Raw genomic sequence first — 21,853 nt, 5'->3', positions numbered from 1 at the left:
TCTCATGTGTAGTGTCTGTGCTCCATTCATGAGTTGGTGTAACACAACCACAATACGCTACACATGAACAGCCAGATTCCTAGTGTAAAACAAGTAGCCTACAGCTACTGTATCTCTGCATGTTGTTCTATTGGATATTTACCACACTAACTGGTGTTTCTTTTTTTTTCTCCAAACATTTCTTTATTAACTGGTGTTTCTGTTCAGGATAATTTGCTGAGTTAAGTGCCATGTAGAGACAGCTCCAGGTCAGCTGTTGTGGAATAGCTTAATCAAAGTATTTTTTTTTTAAATACTCGTGTGACAATGAGAGAGTGGACTGAGAGGACAAAAAGTAAGGCTGACAAATCAATGACCACATTACACAATATATTTGGGTATTGCACCAATACGTTTATTTCACAAGATTAATTAATATTAACCATGTTGAGTAAACCCAGCTGGGTCGTTACGACTATCGTCCAGGCAGACACTTTAGGATGACAACGACAAGCCCTACTGTTACAGTATTTAACATCTGGAGGTGACAAATACAAAATAAAAACTCTATCGAGTTATAACATGAGACAACTTCTACATTGCCAGAAGGTGACACAGTGACACACACACCTCTTGCCTGATTGTTCATGACAAGACGAAAAAAAAAATGGAAAGGAAAAAAAAAAAGAAACATTCAAACAGACTAACATCTTTTGTGCAGCACCCAGACACAGATGACCAACGTGTGATGTGCAATGGAAAGTCAAGAGATAAAACATCCGATTAACAACCGATGCCAGAAGCACATTTCATCTTCATCCTCCTCCTCCTCCTCCTTCCCCTGTTCCTCCTCCTCCTCCTCCTCCTCTTCTTCTTCCTCCCCGCAAAACTGTGGCAGGCGTGAAAAGCTTGCTGGTGGCTCCACTGCCCCAGGGAAAGTGTGTATGCGTCTGCATGTGCGGAGCTAAGGGGAACATGTGGGACAGAGCGGGGCAGGGGCAGATAGGGGGAGAGAGAGAGAGAGAGAGAGAGAGAGGCAGAGAGAGAGAGAGAGAGAGAGAGAGAGAGAGAGAGAGAGAGAGAGAGAGAGAGAGAGAGAGAGAGAGAGAGAGAGAGAGAGAGAGAGAGAGAGAGGCAGAGATGGAGAGACAACAAGACTAACCAATCGAAAGAAAGAAAGAAAGCCAGTCAATCACTTTATCAGTCGTTTCTCGCCCATCGGTGCAGAAGCAGAGGAGAGATGGAGGGCTGTTGGTCATTAGTGTCCTCTTGCTGGAAAGACTGACTTTATGAATGCAGCTTTGTGTGTGTGTGTGTGTGTGTGTGTGTGTGTGTGTGTGTGTGTGTGTGTGTGTGTGTGTGTGTGTGTGTGTGTGTGTGTGTGTGTGTACGCGCGCATGCGCTTGTGTGTGTTGGGATGAGCAAGGGGCGAGGGAGGGAGAGGGACAGTGCATCTTTCGGGTAAGTGCTTCCACACTCAACGAGGGGCATCTGTGCTTACGCACTGCTCAGAGCGTCCACACCAGGCAGCACTTTACCTGTAAGTAACAGAAAAACACACAAGACAAATGATCACTTACGGCCACAGTGCTCAATACCCTCTTGAAGTTTACAGACCAGGGGTGCATTTCTCGAAACTGTAGTTGTTAGCAGTTAGCAACTTGGGTAGTTGCCAATGGGAAATTGCATTGCAACCAATAAAGTAGCTACCGTAGTTAGCGACTACGCTTTCCAGAAACGCACCCCAGAGTAGGTGTGTAAATAATAAATCGATGTGTATTGATGCATCGATCCTTCGGCCAACAATCGAATCGTATCGTGGGGCACTATCTTAAAGGGACAATGTGTGAGATTTTTAGTTGTTTATTTCCAGAATTCATGCTACCCATTCACTAATGTTAGCTTTTTCATGAATATTTACCACCACCATGAAATTCTAAGTATTCATTATGACTGGAAAAATTGCACTTTTCATACATGAAAAGGGGGATCTTCTCCATGGTCCGCCATTTTGAATTTCCAGAAATAGCTATTTTTAGCTGCAAAAATGACTGTACTTGGGCCATACTAGAAAATATTAGTTTATTACTTAGTAAACTATCATGAAAAGGTCAAATTTGGCAATAGGCGACACAGTTTCAATGATCAGCATAGTTGCAGTACCTTTTTTGACCATTTCCTGCACAGTGTCCCTTTAAGTGTCAAAAACAATCGAATCGCTCGCCCCTGCCCAATGCCCTTGCTGTCAATTGTGCAACATACATGTAATAGAAGTGGAGAAGTACAGTAATTGCAAAATAAAGGAAATTAAATCGAATCGAATCGTATCGTGGGGCAGTCTTAAGTATAGAAAAATCTAATCGCTGCCTTAAGAAATCGATATCAAATCGGATCATCATGGAGGTAGAGATTTACAGCCCCGGAGCAGAGTCTCAGAAAGGCCACTTGTTTAACTGGCTTAACCAAGAATGGAAAAATGGAAGGAAGGAGGGAAGGAAGGAAGGAAGGAAGGATGGATGGATGGATAGAGTTGTAACTCAGGCCGGGCAATTTAAAGATTTACTGATCAGTGTACTAATAACATTAGTTTAGATATTACATACAACAAAACATGTTCATAACGTTTAGCTTCCTGCTAGAGCCCACATAATACAAGAAAAAGTCACAATGCCCTCTATTGATTCTGTGTGTAGAGAAGAGAATGGGCACGTTCGTGATGAAGCAGTGCTGCTTTTGCTAGGCAGCACGCATGCGCACTTTGCCAGTTTGATGCATAGTGGCTAACCAGAATGCATCAAACTGGCAAACTGGCAAAGTGTGTGTGCGTGCGTGCTGCCAAGCAAAAGCAGCACTGCTCATCACAAACGAACGTGCCCATTGATTTCTGACAGGAAGTGAGGTCACGTACCCTCCAGCAGCTCCAGACTGGCTCCGCCTCCTGTGCTCACGTGGCTGACCTTGTCCTCTGTGCCCCATTTGGCGCAGCAAGTAGCCGTGTCTCCCCCGCCTGTAGACACACACACACACACACACGGTCAGATAAACTGGTGTGCGTATACTCAAACGACACACACAGCTTGTTGCTCTCTGGCCCGCAGTGCAGTCCTTGAGAAACATAGGGATAGGGTGGGAAATAGGGATTTTTTTTTCAAAGTAATGTTTGTATGTATACAAATGGGTGCTAGATGATTGGATATGTCAAATTTCTATCTCCCCCGCCTGTAGACACACACACACACACACACAGATAAACTGGTGTGCGTATGCTCAAACGAGCACGCGCGCACGCACACACACACGCACACACACACACACACACACAGGTGTGCGTATGCTCAAATGAGCACTCATACAGTACACACATACAGAGAGGCGTTGAAGCGTACAGTATTGACGGCAGTGGGGCAGGGATGGGACTAAAGGGGTATTCCGGCTTAGAACCTTCAGCTCTCCTGTCTGCGTCTGTGAAACTACACTAGGCCTCTCCTCCTCCTGAAATGTTTTGCACTCGACTTGGCTGGTTGCTGTAATTACTACTCTCCGTCGACCACATTTGGAGCCAGACTATATTTTAAATGGGCCTGGTCGCCCACAAGTCTTCACACAGTGCAGCAATGCCTCTGAGCAAACTTCTCCTGAAAACTCATTTTGTATTTATGTACTAGCAAGATGGTCCATGAATGTGCTGTATTATATACAGTATATTTGTCAGGCAATTGCTGGAACTCTCAATGTTGAGATCAGTTTATTAATTGCAGTATATACTTGTATAATCATGTTGTGACAAGTCTTTTCAGGAAGGAGATTTGTCTTCTGTCTTTCACCAATCTGGGGATTAGTATGCAATGTATACATTATGTCATGATGTCAATACATGATGGGTTTTTTTTTGCCTAAATATTCATGATTAACGTAATGTACAAAAATATGTTCTTGCTGAAATATAATAAATAAAAGGGTATAAATAAGGTGGAAATAATATGGCTAGTGCTTCACCTCTCCCAGATGGTCTTCCATGAGGGTAAACTGTAGCAACCCACACTATTTACACAGTACAGTACACAGTAGTCACACGCTGCATTTCTGGGACTCGATGTCCAAAGGCACCATCTTGTGGCCAAACTGCATCAGTACACAAACCAGATTCAAAATGGCTCCCTCCCAAGGGCTAAAAATAAAATAGGCGTTCTTCTTCTGACCACCAGGTAATTGTGACTCCTTAAATAAATATATTCTTCGGGTTGCAAAAGCCAAATAATGTGTTAAATTTGAAAAAGCAGCATTGAAGATGGGCCTCAAATTGAAATGCCTACATATGTTTGAGGGCATGGTCCAACAAACCATTGCACTAAAAAGACAGAGAGATCTCTGTTATTCAAGATCACATTACATTCCTTGTTAAGCAGCATCACAAGGAAAACCATCCCTCCTACACAGCCTCAAATGTATTCCTAATACCTTCGACTTGTCTGAACAGGTGGGGAACAAAAACCCCCGGCCGTCACTACTGCGAGCACCACCTAGAGAAAACATCCAGCAGCCCATACTTCACATTCACACAGTCATGTCTCTACAGTGTGGGGCTTGGGGTTCTGGGCCATTTACAGTCCGCAAGAACAGAGATCGCAAATACAAAAAAAACATCCCGTCAATGTTGCCTTTTAACATGACTGAGTCGTTCATAGGGGGTCATCCCTATGTTTTTTTTTAAAAGAAAAAGGGTCCCATGTTCCCCGGTCCCAAACAAAGACAGGGGAACATAAGCCAGGCCGTGCCTTCCTAGCGACGCTTCAGCTTCAGCGTTGCTACCAGTCAGGTCAAGAGTCAATGCAAGTACTTTCTGAGTTCCCGGAAATACGGGAACTCCTCGCACTTTGTTGGGAAGCAAACAATCATTAGCAAACCAAGGGAGGCCATTTGGGAAATGCGGTTTGGGAAATGTTAATTGTTATGCTCTTGGTCAGACCAAGTCTCGAAGAGATTTGTAAGTCGATGATAGTCAGGCTAGGGGGAACATAGGACCCGGGGAACATAGGTACGCTCCCGTTTATCGGTAGGCTCTACTAACAAAAAAAAGTGTGAAAGGCAGACTGCTGCTGAAAAACAAACATTCCTGAGCTATGGCAATGAAAGTACTTTTTGGAATAAGGTTTTAAAAATGCAACCAGGTTTGTGACAAGAAAGGAGGACTCCAGAAACCCCCCTTGCTGAACTGAATGTGGAGACGAACGTTACTCTAAAAGCTGGATGCCAGTTGGAGCCCTTATGAGCCCTACTTTATTGGTTTAGCAGTAGTGATATTATTAGATGAAGTATACTAAAAACAATATTTAAAAAAGGTGCACTGTGTAATATTTTCAGTAGTTCATTTCCAGAATTCATGCGGCTCATTCACAAATGTTACCTTTTTAACAAATACTTACCATCACCATTACATTCTAAGTTGGACACCCACTTGGACACCCACTTGGACAATAAAGACTCATATGTGAGAATGCTGTTCATTGACTTCAGTTCAGCATTCAATACCATAATACCACAACAACTCATCAGAAAACGGGACAAACTAGGTTTCAGCACCTCCCTCTGCAACTGGCTGCTGGACTTCCTGATGCAAAGACCACAAGCAGTACGGGTAGGGAACAACACCTCAAGCACCCTGACCCTGAGCACGGGGGCTCCGCAAGGTTGTGTTCTCAGCCCCCTGCTGTTCACGCTGCTGACACACGACTGCACAACGACCCACAGCACTAACCATCTAGTGAAGTTTGCGGATGATACAACACTGGTGGGCCTCATCACCAAGGGCGATGAGACTCACTACAGAGAAGAAGTAGACCTGCTGGCCAGATGGTGCAAAGACAACAACCTCCTGCTGAATGGCAACAAGACCAAGGAGATTGTTGTCAACTTCCAAAGGGTCCAAAAACAACTGCCACCACTGACCATCGACGGCGATGCTGTGGAGAGAGTGAGCAGCACCAAGTTCCTTGGAGTGCACATCAGCGACGACCTCTCTTGGACCACCAACACTACATCACTGGCGAAGAAGGCCCATCAGCGTCTCTACTTCCTGCGCAAACTAAAGAAGGCAAGTGCTACACCCTCCATCATGACAACATTCTACAGAGGAACCATAGAGAGCGTCGTGTCCAACTGCATCACAGTGTGGGGAGGAAGCTGCACGGAGAAAAACAGGAAGACACTCCAGCGTGTTTTGAACACAGCGAAGAAGATCATTGGAGTACCACTCCCCTCCCTGCAGGACATTTACACCACACGCCTCACCCGGAAAGCACTGATGATCATCAAAGACACAAGCCACCCTGCACACAAACTGTTTCAGCCTCCTGCCCTCTGGTAAGAGGTACAGGCGCCTCCGTTCCCGGTACCACCAGGCTGGCGAGCAGCACAATGCACCAAGCGATCAAGATGCTGAACACTCAACCCACTCTCCCTCCACTGTCAGCCTCTAGCCAGCAAGGCCACTGACAACCCCCCCCCATTCCCCACCACCATATCTGCGACTGAACATTCCACCTGCACTACTATACTTGTGACTGAACTTTCAACCTGCACTAACTCAAAACACACACACACACACACACACACACACACACACCACACACACACACACACACACACACACACCAAACACACACACACACACACACACACACACACACAAGCACACAAGCACACTGCACTTTCTGCACTAAACCCAAACATACACACACTGACACACACACACACACACACACACACACACAGACACACGAACACACACACAAGACGCACACCGCACCTTCTACCTGCACTAAACACATACACACACATACACACACACACACACACACACACACACACACACACACACTGCTGCTGGTGTACTTGACAGACCTCTTTAATATTTATTTTTCTTCAAAATGCTACTATTACCATGTCAGAACGCTATAAAGGACTTTTTTTTAGGAAAAGCACAAAAGCACAACAAATACCTCTTAATGTGTGTCCTCTACAAGTCTTCTGTTGTCCAGTCTTGCACTTTAAATGTCTGTATGAGCACTGTCTATGTCCATACTGTCTTAAGTCCATGTATAAGTACTGTCTATGTCTATACTGTCTATGTCCTTACCTAGATTAGTCTATGTCTGTATGGGAAAGCAAGAAATGTAATTTCAAATTCTTTGTATGACCAGTGCATGTAAAGAAATTGACAATAAACCTACTTGACTTGACTTGAAGTATTCATTATGACTGGGGAAGTTGCATTTTACATGTATGAAAAGGAGGACCATCTCCATGGTCAGCCATTTTGAATTTCCAGAAATGTGCATTTTTAGCTGCAAAACTCAGTCCTTTGGTCATACTAGTAAATATTGGTTTATTATTAACCATATTTATTTTGGTTTATTGGTTTATTTATTATTATTATTATTTATAAAAAGCTCAAATTTGGTAGCAGGCAGCACAGTTTCAATGTGCAATACCTATTCTGGCCACAATCTTACACAGTGCACCTTTAAAGAACCCTGTGGGAAAATCCAGGCATTAAAGGGGTATGCCACTATTTTGGGCGTTGGCCAGGGTTTATAAAGGTGGTAAAGTGTCTTATTTTTCATGTAAGCCGTTGTCTTGCTTTAAGACAAGTTAAAAAAGAGATGCTACATACTACACGGATCCATTGACTTTCACTAGCTTAGCGACAAAGTCCGTCTTTTAACTTGTCTTAAAGCAAGACAACGCTTAACATAAAAAATAAGACACTTTACCACCTTTATAAACCCCAGCCAACGATTTTAACTGTATTAAGCCCCAAAATAGTGGCATACCCCTTTAAGAAACGAGGGAATTCCTGTTCAATCCCTTACCAATGATGGTGATGCATCCAGACTTGGTCACCTCCACCACCTTGTCCATGAGGCTCTTGGTGCCCTTGGCGAAGTTCTCCCACTCGAACACACCCACAGGCCCATTCCACACGATCTGCTTGGACCTGCCCACGGCCTCAGCGAACAGCTTGTTGCTCTCCGGTCCGCAGTCCAGACCCTGAGAAACAGGAGAATGGGGGAAAATAATGTTTGTATGCATGGCTCTAAATTAACACCACCAAACCGGCCAAAAGCTGATTAAATTTCAGTTTGGCTGGTAGAAAAGACCAAGTTACTAGCTACTTTGACCCATTAATGAGTGTGTCTTTGGGCTAATAACACCAACTAGGCATTTTGGCTGGTGACGGAAAAAAAATATTTAGAGCCCTGTTTGTATGTGTGCAAATGGATGCTAGATTATTGGATATGTCTAATTTCCATAGGTATGCAGCAGATTTGTGCTATTCATTGTTTAATGCGTAGTTCAATGTACTATGACATAGTACATTGCTTGCACTATGCAGGCTAAGCCTACTATGTACATTTATGCATTACTAGACACCATCATTTCCCTCCGGATCAATGAAGTTACTCTACTCCATGGTAGAATAATAGTAGAGTACAGCTGTTTGGATCCTGTGGCAAATTGAGGTATGTGAGATTAGGCCAAGATCTCATCATAAAAGAAATTCAGAAATGGCCACCAAGCCATATCCCACAGGAGGACTATTGATACTTACTTCTGTATTTGATATAAACAAACATGTTATGCCACTAAGTTTGCAGTATGTCAGCCTTCTCTATAACCGGTGATGTTAATTGATCAGTATTCAGGCTCTTTTTTGATGATTAATCACTGTTTACCATTGAGCAACCCCCCAAATAAAAGCAATAAAAAAGTTGATTACAAAAGAAAAGATTTCGGTGAAGTAGAAGCTTGCCCATGCTCACCATCCAGTTGGCAGGGATGCCTTGGGCAACGGTGGCAGTGCCTGTGGTTGCATGCTCGTCAAACTTGTCGCCAGTGACGAAGTCTGTGGGCAGGTTGATCTTGACCTTGTTCTTCTCAGCCTTGGCCATCAGGTCCTTCACGATCTTGGCACCCTCATCGTCATAGAGAGAGTTTCCGATCTGTAGGAGGAAAGGAATGAAATCGTGAGCAGTTGGGAGTTACAGTAGATAATCGGGAAAGGTTGGAAGTCACTTTTTGAACAAATTAATCTCTGCACACTGCCTTTGCGCTCAGTTTCAGAAACCATGTGTGGAGATTCCATCACTTGCTCATGAACTTTTGGATCCAGCTCCTGTTGACTTGTTGGATGTGCATGCACTCGGTCATGCTACTTCTGTCACTTTTTGCACTTTTTTTTAAAACTTTTTGCATCGTTTTTTACTGCCTACTGATTTTATATACTTTTACACTCACAAATAGGGTCTTGTTTAGTGCAGGGTTTTCAAGTAGGCACAGCGTTTGTGGTTCTGGCTAAACAGTAAGAGTTCTTAGATGTTATACGGCATGTTGGATATGGGTAGAGAGCGACAATATGGGTTACAATCTCAGACTGTCATAAATATCTATAGGTTTAATAGCTTACAATTTATGTAGCTCAGTCATGTTTGAATTCTTGTCGTGAAAAAAAATGTGTATGGGGTCCCCAGAAATTGGATGTCAACATGGGGTTAGAGTGTAGTGGAAGGCGCGCAAATCCAACAGGAAAGCATCAGCAGGTGCTACATCAAAAATGGCGAATGTAGAAGGGGGAAGGATCTGCACACTGCTTGCAAAAGACTTGAATTCTCCAAATAAGTAAGTAAGTAAGTATGCCCTTTATTATCCCACAATGAGGAAATTCATTTGTTGCAGCAGTAACGTAAATGTGCAAAAAGCAGACGGCATACATACAGACACGGGACCAGAAGGTTAAAAAGTATATACGATAGACAAAAATAGAGATGTTATAAAAAAAAAAATAGAAATATTTCTGTTAAAACAAATTTAGTCTTTTGCAAGCAGATGTCAACACATGGTGTCCCCATGACAAACAAAAGGTTGGGAGCCGCTGTTCCGACAACTCCTCACTCCTCACGTACCTCCATGTTGTTGAGGACCTTCAGGAAGGTGAAGGCCATGCCACCACCGATGATCATCTCATCGACTTTGTCCAGCATGTTGTTGATCAGCTGGATCTTATCTTTGACCTTAGCACTGAGGAAAGAAAGAAAGAAAGAAAAAAACACAGCAGATCAAAGACAAGCGGTTTAGTGTGTCCCATCATACTACTGTAGGACTCCATCCTAATATTTTAGGACTCTTTCACAATGAATATTAGTTCTATTTCGTTTCTACTGATCCGAAACTCATAGAACCGTGGTTACATACGGAACCTTCATTTTAAAGAGTTAAGTTAGGATCAGGAAAAATCAAAAAAGACATCTGATTCCTATTTTTTTTGTTTCATTTCATGTTTCGGTGATACTTGTGGAAAGTTAAATGAAATGCAACTGTATTATGTACTAGCTCACGCCTGCCTGATTCATGGCAAAACGCCTGAGGTCTTTCATACCCGCATAGCTTCTAAAATGACACAGCTCGACATAATAAACCATCTACTACAATGGCAGTTTTATCAGCAGTTTTGTCTGAAGCACATGGCCGCACGCCAACAAGACCCTTGAACCTCTAACTTGTATACACAACAAAGAAAAACACAGGGGGCCAATCTCTTCCTTGGCCAATGACTATGAGGGGGAGTGTATAGTACAGACGAGGCTTCGTGTTGCACAATGCCTATTACATATGGCCCTGACCAGGCCTCTTAATTAACTTTTTTCATCACCAAACAAAATGGTTAGTAGGTCTCACTTGCCAAACGCACACTCACTATTGTGTCAAAGTGGCTAGTAAGCTTTCTTTTCTAGCAGCCAAACTGAATTTTCACCAGCATTTTTACTGGTTGACTGGTGTTAATTTAGAGCCATGCATATGGCCCTGACTGTGAGAAGTAGTCCATTCAAATCAAATGTATGGATCCGTGTTACTGGTCCATACAAGGGTGGTCATGTGTTACACCTACTTTATCTTTATCTTTCCTTGCCATGTTATGCCTTCATGTTTCAAATATCATTAATTTATTATTATTTCACCTGCAACATTGAATTGCATTTGTGTAGGAAATGCACAAATAAAATGACCTTGGCTTGCCTAACACTGTATAGTATGACAGGGAAGTACCAAGCTTTTTTTCCATCTTTGATCATATTAATACAACATATGATGAGTGCACGATTATAATGCATATCGTTAAAGCTTAAACAAGTATTTAGTGTGAAAGCCGACACCTCAGCATCATGTGACAGTGACACCAATGGCCTGACACACATGGGCTTCACCTTTCTGTGTTATGCTGATGGCAAGTAGTAAAGACTGTTGCATAATGAGGTAAATAAGTCTATTACTCAGGTGAAGTGTCCCTGAAGTGACACTTAGAGGATTTGACCCGCACGGATGGCCCACTTTAGGTCAAACCAGAGACGGTGAAGGAAAAAAGTTTAGATCTTGGAAAATCTCTGGTCAAGGCAGTCGGGTGGGCAGAGTTCACATGCTGACTGACTAATCATCACCATGCTGACTTCAACCCGTCTTGTTAAAAGCTACTGTTTGGTATTGGGCTAGATATGGACATGGGCCATGTATCCACAGAGAATCCAAGGTCATTTTTTAAAACAGTCATTGATATGGGGGATGAGTGTGACCTAAAACAAGTTATAAAAACGAGTCCCCCTTCATGTTGACTCAAACATGTGTTGTTTTAACATGTGTTGTGGTTGGTACTGAGTCACATACCCTTTTGCACCTACTCTCCCAGAGATTGAAAAACACCAAGTAGATGCATTCCAGCCTTCCCTTTTGAATAGGGGCAAGGGTTTTTCTCTTTTTTTCCCTTAAGATAGATTTCATTATTCAAACAGGACCAATGGGAGAGAGAGAGAGAGAGAGAGAGAGAGAGAGAGAGAGAGAGAGAGAGAGAGAGAGAAACAGAGAGAGAAAGAGAAATCAAATGGAGATTGAAATATGACCTTGTGTCAGAATCGAACCCCGGGTTCCCAGTGTAATGGTACGGCAGCTTGGCCCACTGAGCCTTGGTGCCCACAAGGCCAAGGGTACTGCCAGTGAGACACTCTTATGCCGTGTCCAGACCAAGAGCGAACTACGCTGCCTGGTAGCGTGGGTAGCAGAAGAAGTCTCGCCTTGAATTCGCTGTATTCGCTCGAGACGCAGCATTGACATGTTTGATTCAGCTAATCACATAACGGCTCTGGCTTGACAGCCTGGGACATTCGGAGACATTCACGTTCCAATTGGTTTTCGCCGAGCAGCGTCAGAGCGAATTCACCTGCGATTAGATTCAGTTTAATCGTCGAAATTCGCTCTGGTCGCGAAAGAAGCTTCGCTCCTGGCGAATTCGCTTTGGTAGCGCAGGTCGCGTGCCCTCCATAGAGAAATAATGACTTCCTTCGCTTCATTCGCTCCATTCGTTCCTGGTCTGTACACGGCTTTAGAATCTCTGGTACTGCCGTCTCTGCACCTACCCTCCGAGGATGGCCAGGAAGGGCTTCTGTGGTTTCTCCAGAGCCATGGCGAAGTAGTCCAGCTCCTTCTTCATCAGGAAGCCAGCGGCCTTCTGGGGCAGGTTGACGCCCACCATTGAGCTGAGCAGGACAAACACCAGGCAAGGCGACTTTGTTAGTATATAATGTAATTAATACACTGAGGCAGTTCAACTCCCTAAACATCAATGAATGTAATGGACAATAAAGCACAAAATGTTAAAAAAAGAATAGGCATAGCAATGTGTATCGTCAATTAAAAAAAAAAAAAAAAAGCATTTACGAAGAATGAAAGTGGAAAACGATACAGAAAAAGTCGTTAACGGAAAGCGTCTGAGAACAGATTGATCAAAAGTTTATGTTTAAAACGGCCAATAATGAGAGAGGAACTGACAGAAGGGGTGGGGGGGTGGATTTAGCAGCAGTATCAGCAGCCGTTGCTGAACAGTAATCCTCACATATACAGAATCAGCACAGTGGGCTCTGTCTGCACAATGGAATTCCTCAGGCAGAGAATATTCCGTTGGGTTCCATGATCTGAGTGACAAGCACCTGCTTGTACAGTTCATGTAAGGCAGGGGTCGGATGCGGCCCGCCATGCCCCTTTGACCGGCCCTCCACCTCTCTGCACCTCACCAGTTACACTGGCCGAAAGAAGCAATCCTCACAGAAAAAAAAATAATGATAAAATATTCTATCTATTGTATCACTCATAAACTGTCAATCACCATATTTTTCTAACCTTTCCTTGCTATTTTTACATGTGAAGTACTCACTTCTTTTGCAAATCGCTTGTAATGATTGTAACTATTTTGTGCTAGAAATTATGGCTATAACAGGCAGTTGCCTAGCATACAGCCCACATTGATCCCGGCCCCTGATCACAGTCAGGAACGATAATGTGGCCCCCAGAGAAAAAAGTTTGGAGACCCTTGATGTAAGGTCTCCATATTATACTCAGTTGCTCTATCAGAATGGTGTTATTGGTCACAGGTTGTTAATGTGACTGTAGACAAGTGATTTCATGATATATGAGACTTGTGTGTGCGTTTCCTTTCATAGCACAACTAACTTTACCCATCTAAAACTCATGTATTAAAGTTATTCACTGTATTCCCCCATAAATTGTATGATGCTCTTTGCATCTGTAACGGAGGCTAACTAGGAGAGTTTGCGTGAAACGTTAGTAAACCTCCCTCCCGATAGCCTCATACAGTGTCGATGCCGTTGGGCCGAGGGACTGGTCCTTTAGTCCAGCGGTATCGTACTGTGCTGCCCATTTCTGAACCGATGTAACTTAGTCGACGAGGTCGCAGGTTCGCGCCCCGAGGGGGACGAACAGGTGCATGAAGTCCTCCGTCACACATGCTCTTTTTAAGTCTCTTTGGATGAAAGCTGTTTTGAATGCCGATGTAAAGGAGTGTGTGCTCCTGTATGCTGATTGTACTGTAGGCCTACCTGTGTGCTCTGTGTGCGGTGCCGAAAGCGTCGTTGACGTAGACATCGCCGAGTTTGGAGAGGGAGGCCCGGAAGGAATCGATATCCCCCTGAGATGCTTTGGTCTAGAGGTGCACACAGGAAAGATACACATTATACACACACAATGGGGTTAGTCTTCTGATCATACATAGACACTGTGAAACTACACATCAAACTCAGACACTAATTATATATCCATATTTTTTTATTTATTTGACCTTTATTTAACCAGGAAGGTCCCATTGAGGTATGAAAGCTCTTCTTCCAGGGAGTCCTGGTCAATTTACACCCAGTGTTGCGTCACCAGGCTTCAAAAGGTTATCGATGATTACCAATCTTTTTTTCAGTCTTAATGAGTCTGACAGATGTGTGAAGTTAAGCAATCACACTATCCAACTGTACACTGGAAATAAAACGTGAACTAATAGAATGTCAAACGTCAACACAGTACATTAACCCTCTTAACATAGAAGAGGTATTACGTCTACAGAGTACACACTATACAGTAGGCCTATCTCTTTTAATATTTAATGTCACGCCAGTTACACGCTTTATTTAGAACAGAAAGGGCGTGACCCCTGAACCCAGCCTAAGTGAAAGGTTGAGTCCTTCTCCACCTGGCATGTGTGCATGAGGGCAGCAGTGCTTCACTAGATCGGGCACCCTTTACATGAGTACACGCAGGGCCCCAGCTTTAACTGGGCCCGGGACAAAATAATCTGAAAGGGCCCCCTATGATGTAATGGGGTTCCAATTCTAGGAAGGTGAAAAAGTGGATCGCACTCGTGTTCTTCTTTTCTTCTTTTTTTATTTTTTATTATTTACATAGCAGCAGAAGTGTAGACAAACGTTTCGGCTGTTGCCTTCGTCGGTGTCCCAATTCTAGGCCACCTCTCTCCATGGGCCCGGGACAACTGTCCCTTTTGTTACCCCCCCATGTTGCCTTCCCTGAGTGCACCCACTAAAAGGTCAGACGGCCACCAAGTCCCCCCCCCCCCCCCCGCCCCCCCCCCCCACACCAACACACACACATAGATATACAGTACAGGCACTACTGAAGAGCGGCATACCAGTGGGGACTTTGCGGACAGGAAAAGCAACACAACCTACTCTTCTAACCTTCGAACAAATGTCAAGAAGTCACCATCATCAGGATCTGACCCGTGGCTGTCCTTTGGGTGCTCTGGCTGCAAGTACTCAGTACAGTACCTAGTCTTAACTCCCTCTCTGCTCCCACTTGGCTGCATTACAGGAAAATATGTTGTAAAAGACCTCACTTAAAACTTGATTCAGCTGACCAGAAAATGCCTGCCGCTGCAACATAGAATGGCATGCTTCCCTTATGACATTCCATTGGTTTGAATTTTACTGTTTTTAACATGTTCACGCAGCAAAAGTGTTCTTCTTACCAGCAAGTATTCTTTTGCCTGTAGGTCATGTAAGGTGTAGTTTGTTCTGGTCTATTTTTGGAATCACCACTACATCAAATCATCCAGCATGATGTCTAGACACATGCAGTTCGCGCTGCTAGCAATAGCAATAGCCAATAGCAACTGTCTCTATACAGCACATTATATTATATTATACATATAACAATCATTCAATGTGCTAAAGAGTATAGAAAGAGAAGAGAGAATATAGGCCTATATAGATTTTAGAAGGTGTTACAGATAGAAGATGATGATCACTAAAGGTTTTTTGTATTATTTCTTTTTAAAACAGGATACTGTTGGGGCAGTTCTAATTTGGACAGGAAGCTGGTTCCAGCATTAGGCAGCATAATGACTGAATGCCATTTCACCCTGTCTGTATTTGAACCTAGACACAAGCAGTAGAGGAGACTCTGCATTAGTATCTACAGGGGTTGGACAAAAATAGTGGAAACACCGGCCATTTTCCATTGTCAGCTTCCTCTTGCATCCACAGTTAATCCTGTTGGATGTGGTTCATCCTTCTTGGTGGTATGCAGACATTACCTTGGATATCGTGGCTCTTGATACATCACAAAGACTTGCTGTCTCGGTCAAAGATGCAACAGTTACACGCGCACCAAGAATTTCTCCTTTTTTAACTGGGATATATCACCCATAATGTTGGGTGCATTGCACAATTTTGAGCACATCTGTGCTCTTACCCTGCTAATTTAATCTTCACACTTCACCTTACTGGTGCAATGTACAATTAATGAAGATTGGCCAACAGGCTGGTCCACTTGAGCCATGAAACTTCCCACTCTAAAATGACAGGTGTCTCAGTTATTTTGTCCAACCCCTGTATCTTGTTGGCATGAGGCGATGGTGGCAGAGATTCTTCAAGTATAGAGATATGCCAACATAATAGGTTTCTATGGGCACCTAACGTGACCAGGTTCCGGTCTGCCTAAAGGGGCGTGTCATAATGCTCCTAGCATTGAATAGAACAGTCCTCAGGTCTGCCTAGGTCTGCCTAAAGGGGGATTTCCCCCCCAATAATAGAACCCGGAAACAATGGGCCAATGGAACCTCTCTCCCTCTACTCTCTCTGGTGGTGGCGTCTGGTCACCTTGTTTCCGGAAGCGTCCTTGCCCTTGCCCTCCTCGGCCACGTGGAACCTCAAGTTCTCCAGAAGGATGACGGAACCGTCAGCGGGGCTAGCGCACGCCGCCTCCACCTCGGGACCCACGCAGTCCTTCAGGAAGTGGATATCCCTAGAACAACATGATGCAGCAAGTTTTTTTAAAAAAAAATGGAAATGAGTGAGAGAGAGAGAGAGAGAGAGAGAGAGAGATGGGGGAAGTTCGAGAAATGATCTCAGGACCCCGTTTCTCGACAGTGTTGTTGCTAACTAAGTTAGAAACCTACATGGTTTCAATGCAATTTCCCATAGGCAACTTACTAAGTTGCTAACTAGTTAGCAACGACATTGTCGAGAAACAGGGTAAAGGTCGGGAATCAAACCTGGGTCCCCCGTGTGTGTGTGCGTTTTGAAAGCAGTTGCACATGTTCCATATGTAAGGGCGATCATGTGACGTGAAGGCTGATTAGTCATGTGACCAGCGAATCAGCCAATCACAGTTTTTTGGTAACAGATCAGATTTTTAATGACAGGACAGAAACTTGTTTGTAAACGCAAGCCGTATTCAACACGCCCGCACAATGATATGGTGAAATGAATTAATATAATCGGCTCCTACGTTTTTTAGTGAATTCATCGGTAAAAATGCATCAGTTGAATAAATAAATGAACATGTCCATCTCTATATGCATGTAGGTGGTAGCTACTGATTCAAGGCAGGCTCATCTCTGTGTTACAGAAAATAACGAATGCTGCACACTCTGCTACATGTTTTAATGTTGAAGTAAGTTTGAAGAAGGCCAGATGGCCGAAACATCACATCAACATTAAAACATGGTGCCGAGTGTGCGGCATTCTCTTTATTTTCTTTACCATTTGTATGCACAAGAAGCCAGCACCTCAAGAAAGACTTTATTGGTGTGTGATACCTCTTTTTCTAGGCTCGTCATCACTGTGTGCCATCTACATATCTGGCCCGTGCAGCTGTCTAATGGTGAATAATGGATATTCTTGTCATCAGAGCCAAACACAATACAATGCATAATGTATGCACCTAGTTACGCTATGCCCTCTGTGTGGGACTGTGTGAGGCAGTCTCACAATCACCGTACTCTTGCACTAAACTCTTCTGGGGTGAGTTTCTCAAAAGAGAAGTTGCTAGTCTGTTAGCAACTTCGGTAGTTGCTAATGGGAAAATGCATTGAAAACAGTAAAGTAGCTAATGTAGTAAGCAACTTTGGTTTCTAGAAATCCACCCCTGAGTAGTACCACCACCTGGATGGTCAGGAACGTTGGCCACGCCCCTTAACACCCCAAACTCACCTCTCTTGGCACAGAACATTTTGTACCCCCCAATCCCTGTTGACCAGCCCATCTAGTTGAAAGTGAATGGGCATCTTCCCAGGCAGACTAGACTAGACTGTCTCCTGTTACATACTCCTGGTTGTACCCCCCAACCCCACCCCCACCCCCACGGGTGTAAGTGTGGCTGGTGGGGACATGCCCATACCACTTTTGAGGTAAACCTAGATTGTCCCCGCCATGGTTTTTTTTTCATAAATATAGTGGAAAATTGCATACATGGACAATTTGCCATATTAAAGATCAACATTACAGAATAAAAAAACAATTGGCCATTGATAAACAATGTTTTGGACATAATAATTTCAGTATTCATAGTATAACAGCGCCAGAATTCTTCTATCCGCATTTTTGTATGACTACTTGCACATCGCGTTCCAAGCTAAATCTACACCTTGGCCCCCCTATTAACCAGCCTTGCTACTGGTATTTGAAGGTGAATGGGGTATCTCCCGTCACGTACTTGCCCAGCAGCGTCTTGAGCTCTGCGGCCACAGGGTGCAGGGAGTACTTGTCGGGCATGGGGTTGCCGTCGGGACGACCCAGGTGGCTCATCAGGACCACAGACTTGGCCCCATGGTCCAGGCAGTGCTTGATGGTGGGAACGGCGGCTTTGATCCTGGAGACCGACAGAGAGAGAGCGAGAGAGAGCGAGAGAGCGAGAGAGCGAGAGAGCGAGAGAGAGCGAGAGAGCGAGAGATAGAGAGAGAGAGAGAGAGAGAGAGAGAAATTAAACCAAACCACACCTGATCATTACACTCTGGGCATGTCTGGCTTACCAGCTGCATTCTGCAGTAACACAACTCATCTCCAAGTTCTGGGCATCAATCTTGATCTGCACTTTATGCAACATTTTGTGGACTGGTTCAAAACTCAAAAGGAAACTCTGTGTATGTCTTTTGGGGTAATTATATGTGGGGTTGTTTTTTTTTACTCTAGCACCTATTTGAAGTGTGTGTGTGTGCGTCTGTGTGTGTGTGTGTGTATTGTACTGTACATTTTTCTTTTGCAGTAAGGCCTTTGTGACGACTCACCTCTGGTTGTTGGTGATTTTACCGTCCTTCATGGGCACGTTGAAGTCAACCCTTTAATGAGCAAGAAAGAGGAAATTCCAATGACAATCATGACAATGACACATGGACATCAGCACAGAGTGATTCAGAACGGCTACATATGTACTCCATTATATCTCACACACACACACACGCACACACACACACACACACACACACACACACACACACACACACACACACACACACACACACACACACACACACACACACACACACACACACAGAATAGGAGATGCTGTGTCACCGCTGCTGCTCCCTGACTCAGCACTTCCCTGTGTGCAGTACCTAGAGGCATTTTCAAAGGGGCCACATGGGACATGATGGAAAATATGGATACACCTGAACTTCTTCTCACATTACTAAAACCTTACTGGCCATCCTGAGAACAATAACTGTATAGGGCCTATTAGAGGTGCTATTATTCTGACATGACATCCAGTGATGAGAATGGGAAGACAGACATCCCTCCATATGTCATCCATTTCAAGCATATGGAGAGCCAATGGGACGTGGGGAGGATAGTATCACTGGGCAGGCTGCAGATGCATGGAGGGAGAGTGTACTTTATCTATATCATGTGAGCGCATGTGTGCTGACGCGCCTCCCACTGTAGTTCTATCGCAACACTACTATCGGCCTCCCAGACAGGACTTTGGAATACTACTGGCAATTCTATTGACTTTTACGCAGCCAATAGACGAGTTCGTGCGCGCTATTACGCCCCCCGTTTCGTTCGTGTCTCCCGATTGACTAACGGCGCGTGCAAGGGAGCTAGAACAGTCTTTGCGGAGGGGATTTCAGTTGGCTAATCCGAAGGAACATGCAGAGATAGCTGATGGTTAATGTGTGTCACTCACAACGCTACTGGCGACGCAAATAGGTACCGGCGCTTTTGAGTCAGACACACACAGCAGCACGTTCGCCCACTGTCACTCTTGGCAACCACCGATTACGTAAGCCAGAGACAACTCCCCCATCCTGCAGAAGAGCTAGCTCTACCGCTATCGTCTGGGTGCGCACTTGACGCCCTATAATCAAAAACATTTTGGGGGGGATTGTTGAATATTCTGGCGCATCTTTTGTTAGTCATCATAGCCTACGAGACAACAACGAGCGTCCTGAGAAAATGCAGACGCACACTTCATGCTCATCGGCTACTACGTGTTTATTCTGCAAGCACGAGCATCAGTGGGAGGCATCACCTGTCACATAACGCTTCCATAACTTGCATATTCAGCTACACCACACAATGTATGGCTACAACCATTAAAGTATTGCTGACAGGTCAGAGTAAGGCAGAGATGTCCCTGGACCTCGAAATTCGAAAAGTAAGAATCATAATTTTAGTTTGGATCAAGCTGAAACCTCACGATGTGACATTTACAGTGGGAAGCTCCTCGCACACATTCAGTTTGCTGCACCATGGCATGACATGGGCATCGGGCACCGCTGTGGCCGTCTGACATTTAGACAACTGGGTGTTGGTTTTCACTCCTCTGCTTCACGACCGTAGAACAGCCTCCAGCTGTCTAGTTCTACTTCTTTGATATCCAAGAAACTAATCTAGAAACCTCAATGCAAGCAAAGGCCAGTGCTGAAATTGACAGAATTGGTAAAACGTGACGCTTGGCACATCGTCCACTTCCGGTACTTTCAGCACGTCGAGATAGCACATTTTAGGGAATATCTTCAGCTCAAATATACAGCCTAAAGCCGAAAGATGCTGTCATTTCCTACCAATTAACCTACGGTTTTGAAGTTTAACACAATATGAAGTCGACATTAGAATCAGTCAGACAGAAGCAACTAGTGAGCAGCGCAGCACAAATCGATGATAGCCATTCATACATATTCACCTCATGATGACTCGCTTGCCCTTCACATCCACCTTATCCAACGTGAGTTTAGATGACAGAGACATTTTGAATCTCAATTTGATCGTGCCACACCGTGTTCCTTCCCTGATGAGCCTTGGTTGCAGAGGGGTAGACGCTACTTCCCAACTGTGAATGACCTTAGCGCAATGAGGATTTCATGTATCTGTGGAGCCCGCCTTCGCACCACACACACTGTATTTGATTGGTCATCAACCTGAACGGAGACTCTTTCCTTGGATATTACTGGGTAAGGCTACGGCCAATCACATGCGATTAAATATGACAGAGGAAGTCACGTTCTCCCCACCCTACTTATAGCAACAACGGTGCGTAAATGAAATACCTTCACTTGACTAATTTGGGAATCTAACTTCAGAGGACCCATTGAAAGTATTAGTGTTAATTCATTATTAAATGTATCTAAGGCAAGGTTCTTAATGTTACATTAACAGCGTGAAGGCAGCCTGTTGTGCGTGCCACTCAGATGCACATGCTCGAAGGCGCACGTTCACCATGGTAGAAATCATGGAAATGACATGGAGAGGGTCTGAATTACGCAAAGGTAGTAGCCCACATTAAACCACATCTAAACCCGTTTCTTCAATATGGCACTTTCAATATCGATGCATTGTTGTGGGAAATGGAAGCAATAGTCACTAACTGTTAATTTTGTGATGTGTAATTTTGTGATATGCAATATCTCCTGAGGGCCTATGGGTTAGTAGTAGTAGGGCCAACGTGCATACAATGCGCACAGCGCTAGACATTTGAATCAGCTGCTTAACCCTCACTCTGTCACTTAAGCATGAACATGAGAAAGGGCATACACTCTAGGAATACAAGTGCTAAAGCAGGTTATGCATAGGCCACATGTCACCAACACCAACAGCTCCATTTTCTTATAAAGGTTTCTCATTTTTTATTCATTGATAATCAGCCGTGTTACTAAAAAGCGCAGTCTATGCCAATTTTCCTATGTATTCTTTGAATATTAATTGACAATTCCCATCATTTTGCAGTAAATAGTGATGCCAGGCAAACTGAATAG

The 21,853-nt window shown here is 44.1% G+C and overlaps 1 protein-coding gene across 1 annotated transcript; it reads right to left on the bottom strand.

Moving 5' to 3' along the window:
• Positions 1-372: 372 nt before the first annotated feature.
• On the bottom strand, positions 373-20,954 carry pgk1 (phosphoglycerate kinase 1). Its single transcript, XM_063202966.1, has 11 exons — positions 20,785-20,954; positions 18,887-18,937; positions 18,316-18,471; positions 16,479-16,623; positions 13,917-14,020; positions 12,441-12,560; positions 9,942-10,056; positions 8,802-8,981; positions 7,851-8,028; positions 2,888-2,986; positions 373-1,517 (listed from the first exon to the last, which is right to left on the bottom strand). Exons 1-11 carry the CDS (start codon positions 20,847-20,849, stop codon positions 1,477-1,479), a joined length of 1,254 nt encoding a protein of 417 aa, XP_063059036.1. The 5' UTR covers positions 20,850-20,954; the 3' UTR covers positions 373-1,476.
• Between the last annotated feature and the right edge of the window lie 899 nt (positions 20,955-21,853).

This window comes from Engraulis encrasicolus, chromosome 7, assembly GCF_034702125.1.
Source record: "Engraulis encrasicolus isolate BLACKSEA-1 chromosome 7, IST_EnEncr_1.0, whole genome shotgun sequence".
Taxonomy (NCBI): domain Eukaryota; kingdom Metazoa; phylum Chordata; class Actinopteri; order Clupeiformes; family Engraulidae; genus Engraulis; species Engraulis encrasicolus.
Note: the sequence above shows the minus strand (reverse complement) of the source record. Positions and strands in the feature narration are given on the sequence as shown.

Bases quoted from the DNA above. Each gene is read 5' to 3' on its own strand.
- pgk1 (XM_063202966.1), bottom strand. From the start codon at position 20,849: ATGTCTCTGTCATCTAAACTCACGTTGGATAAGGTGGATGTGAAGGGC. The intron at 18,938-20,784 runs GTGAATATGTAT...TGCTCATTAAAG, and splicing joins GGCAAGCGAGTCATCATGAG to GGTTGACTTCAACGTGCCCA. The intron at 10,057-12,440 runs GTAGGTGCAGAG...TTCTTTCCTCAG, and splicing joins TTCCTGGCCATCCTCGGAGG to TGCTAAGGTCAAAGATAAGA.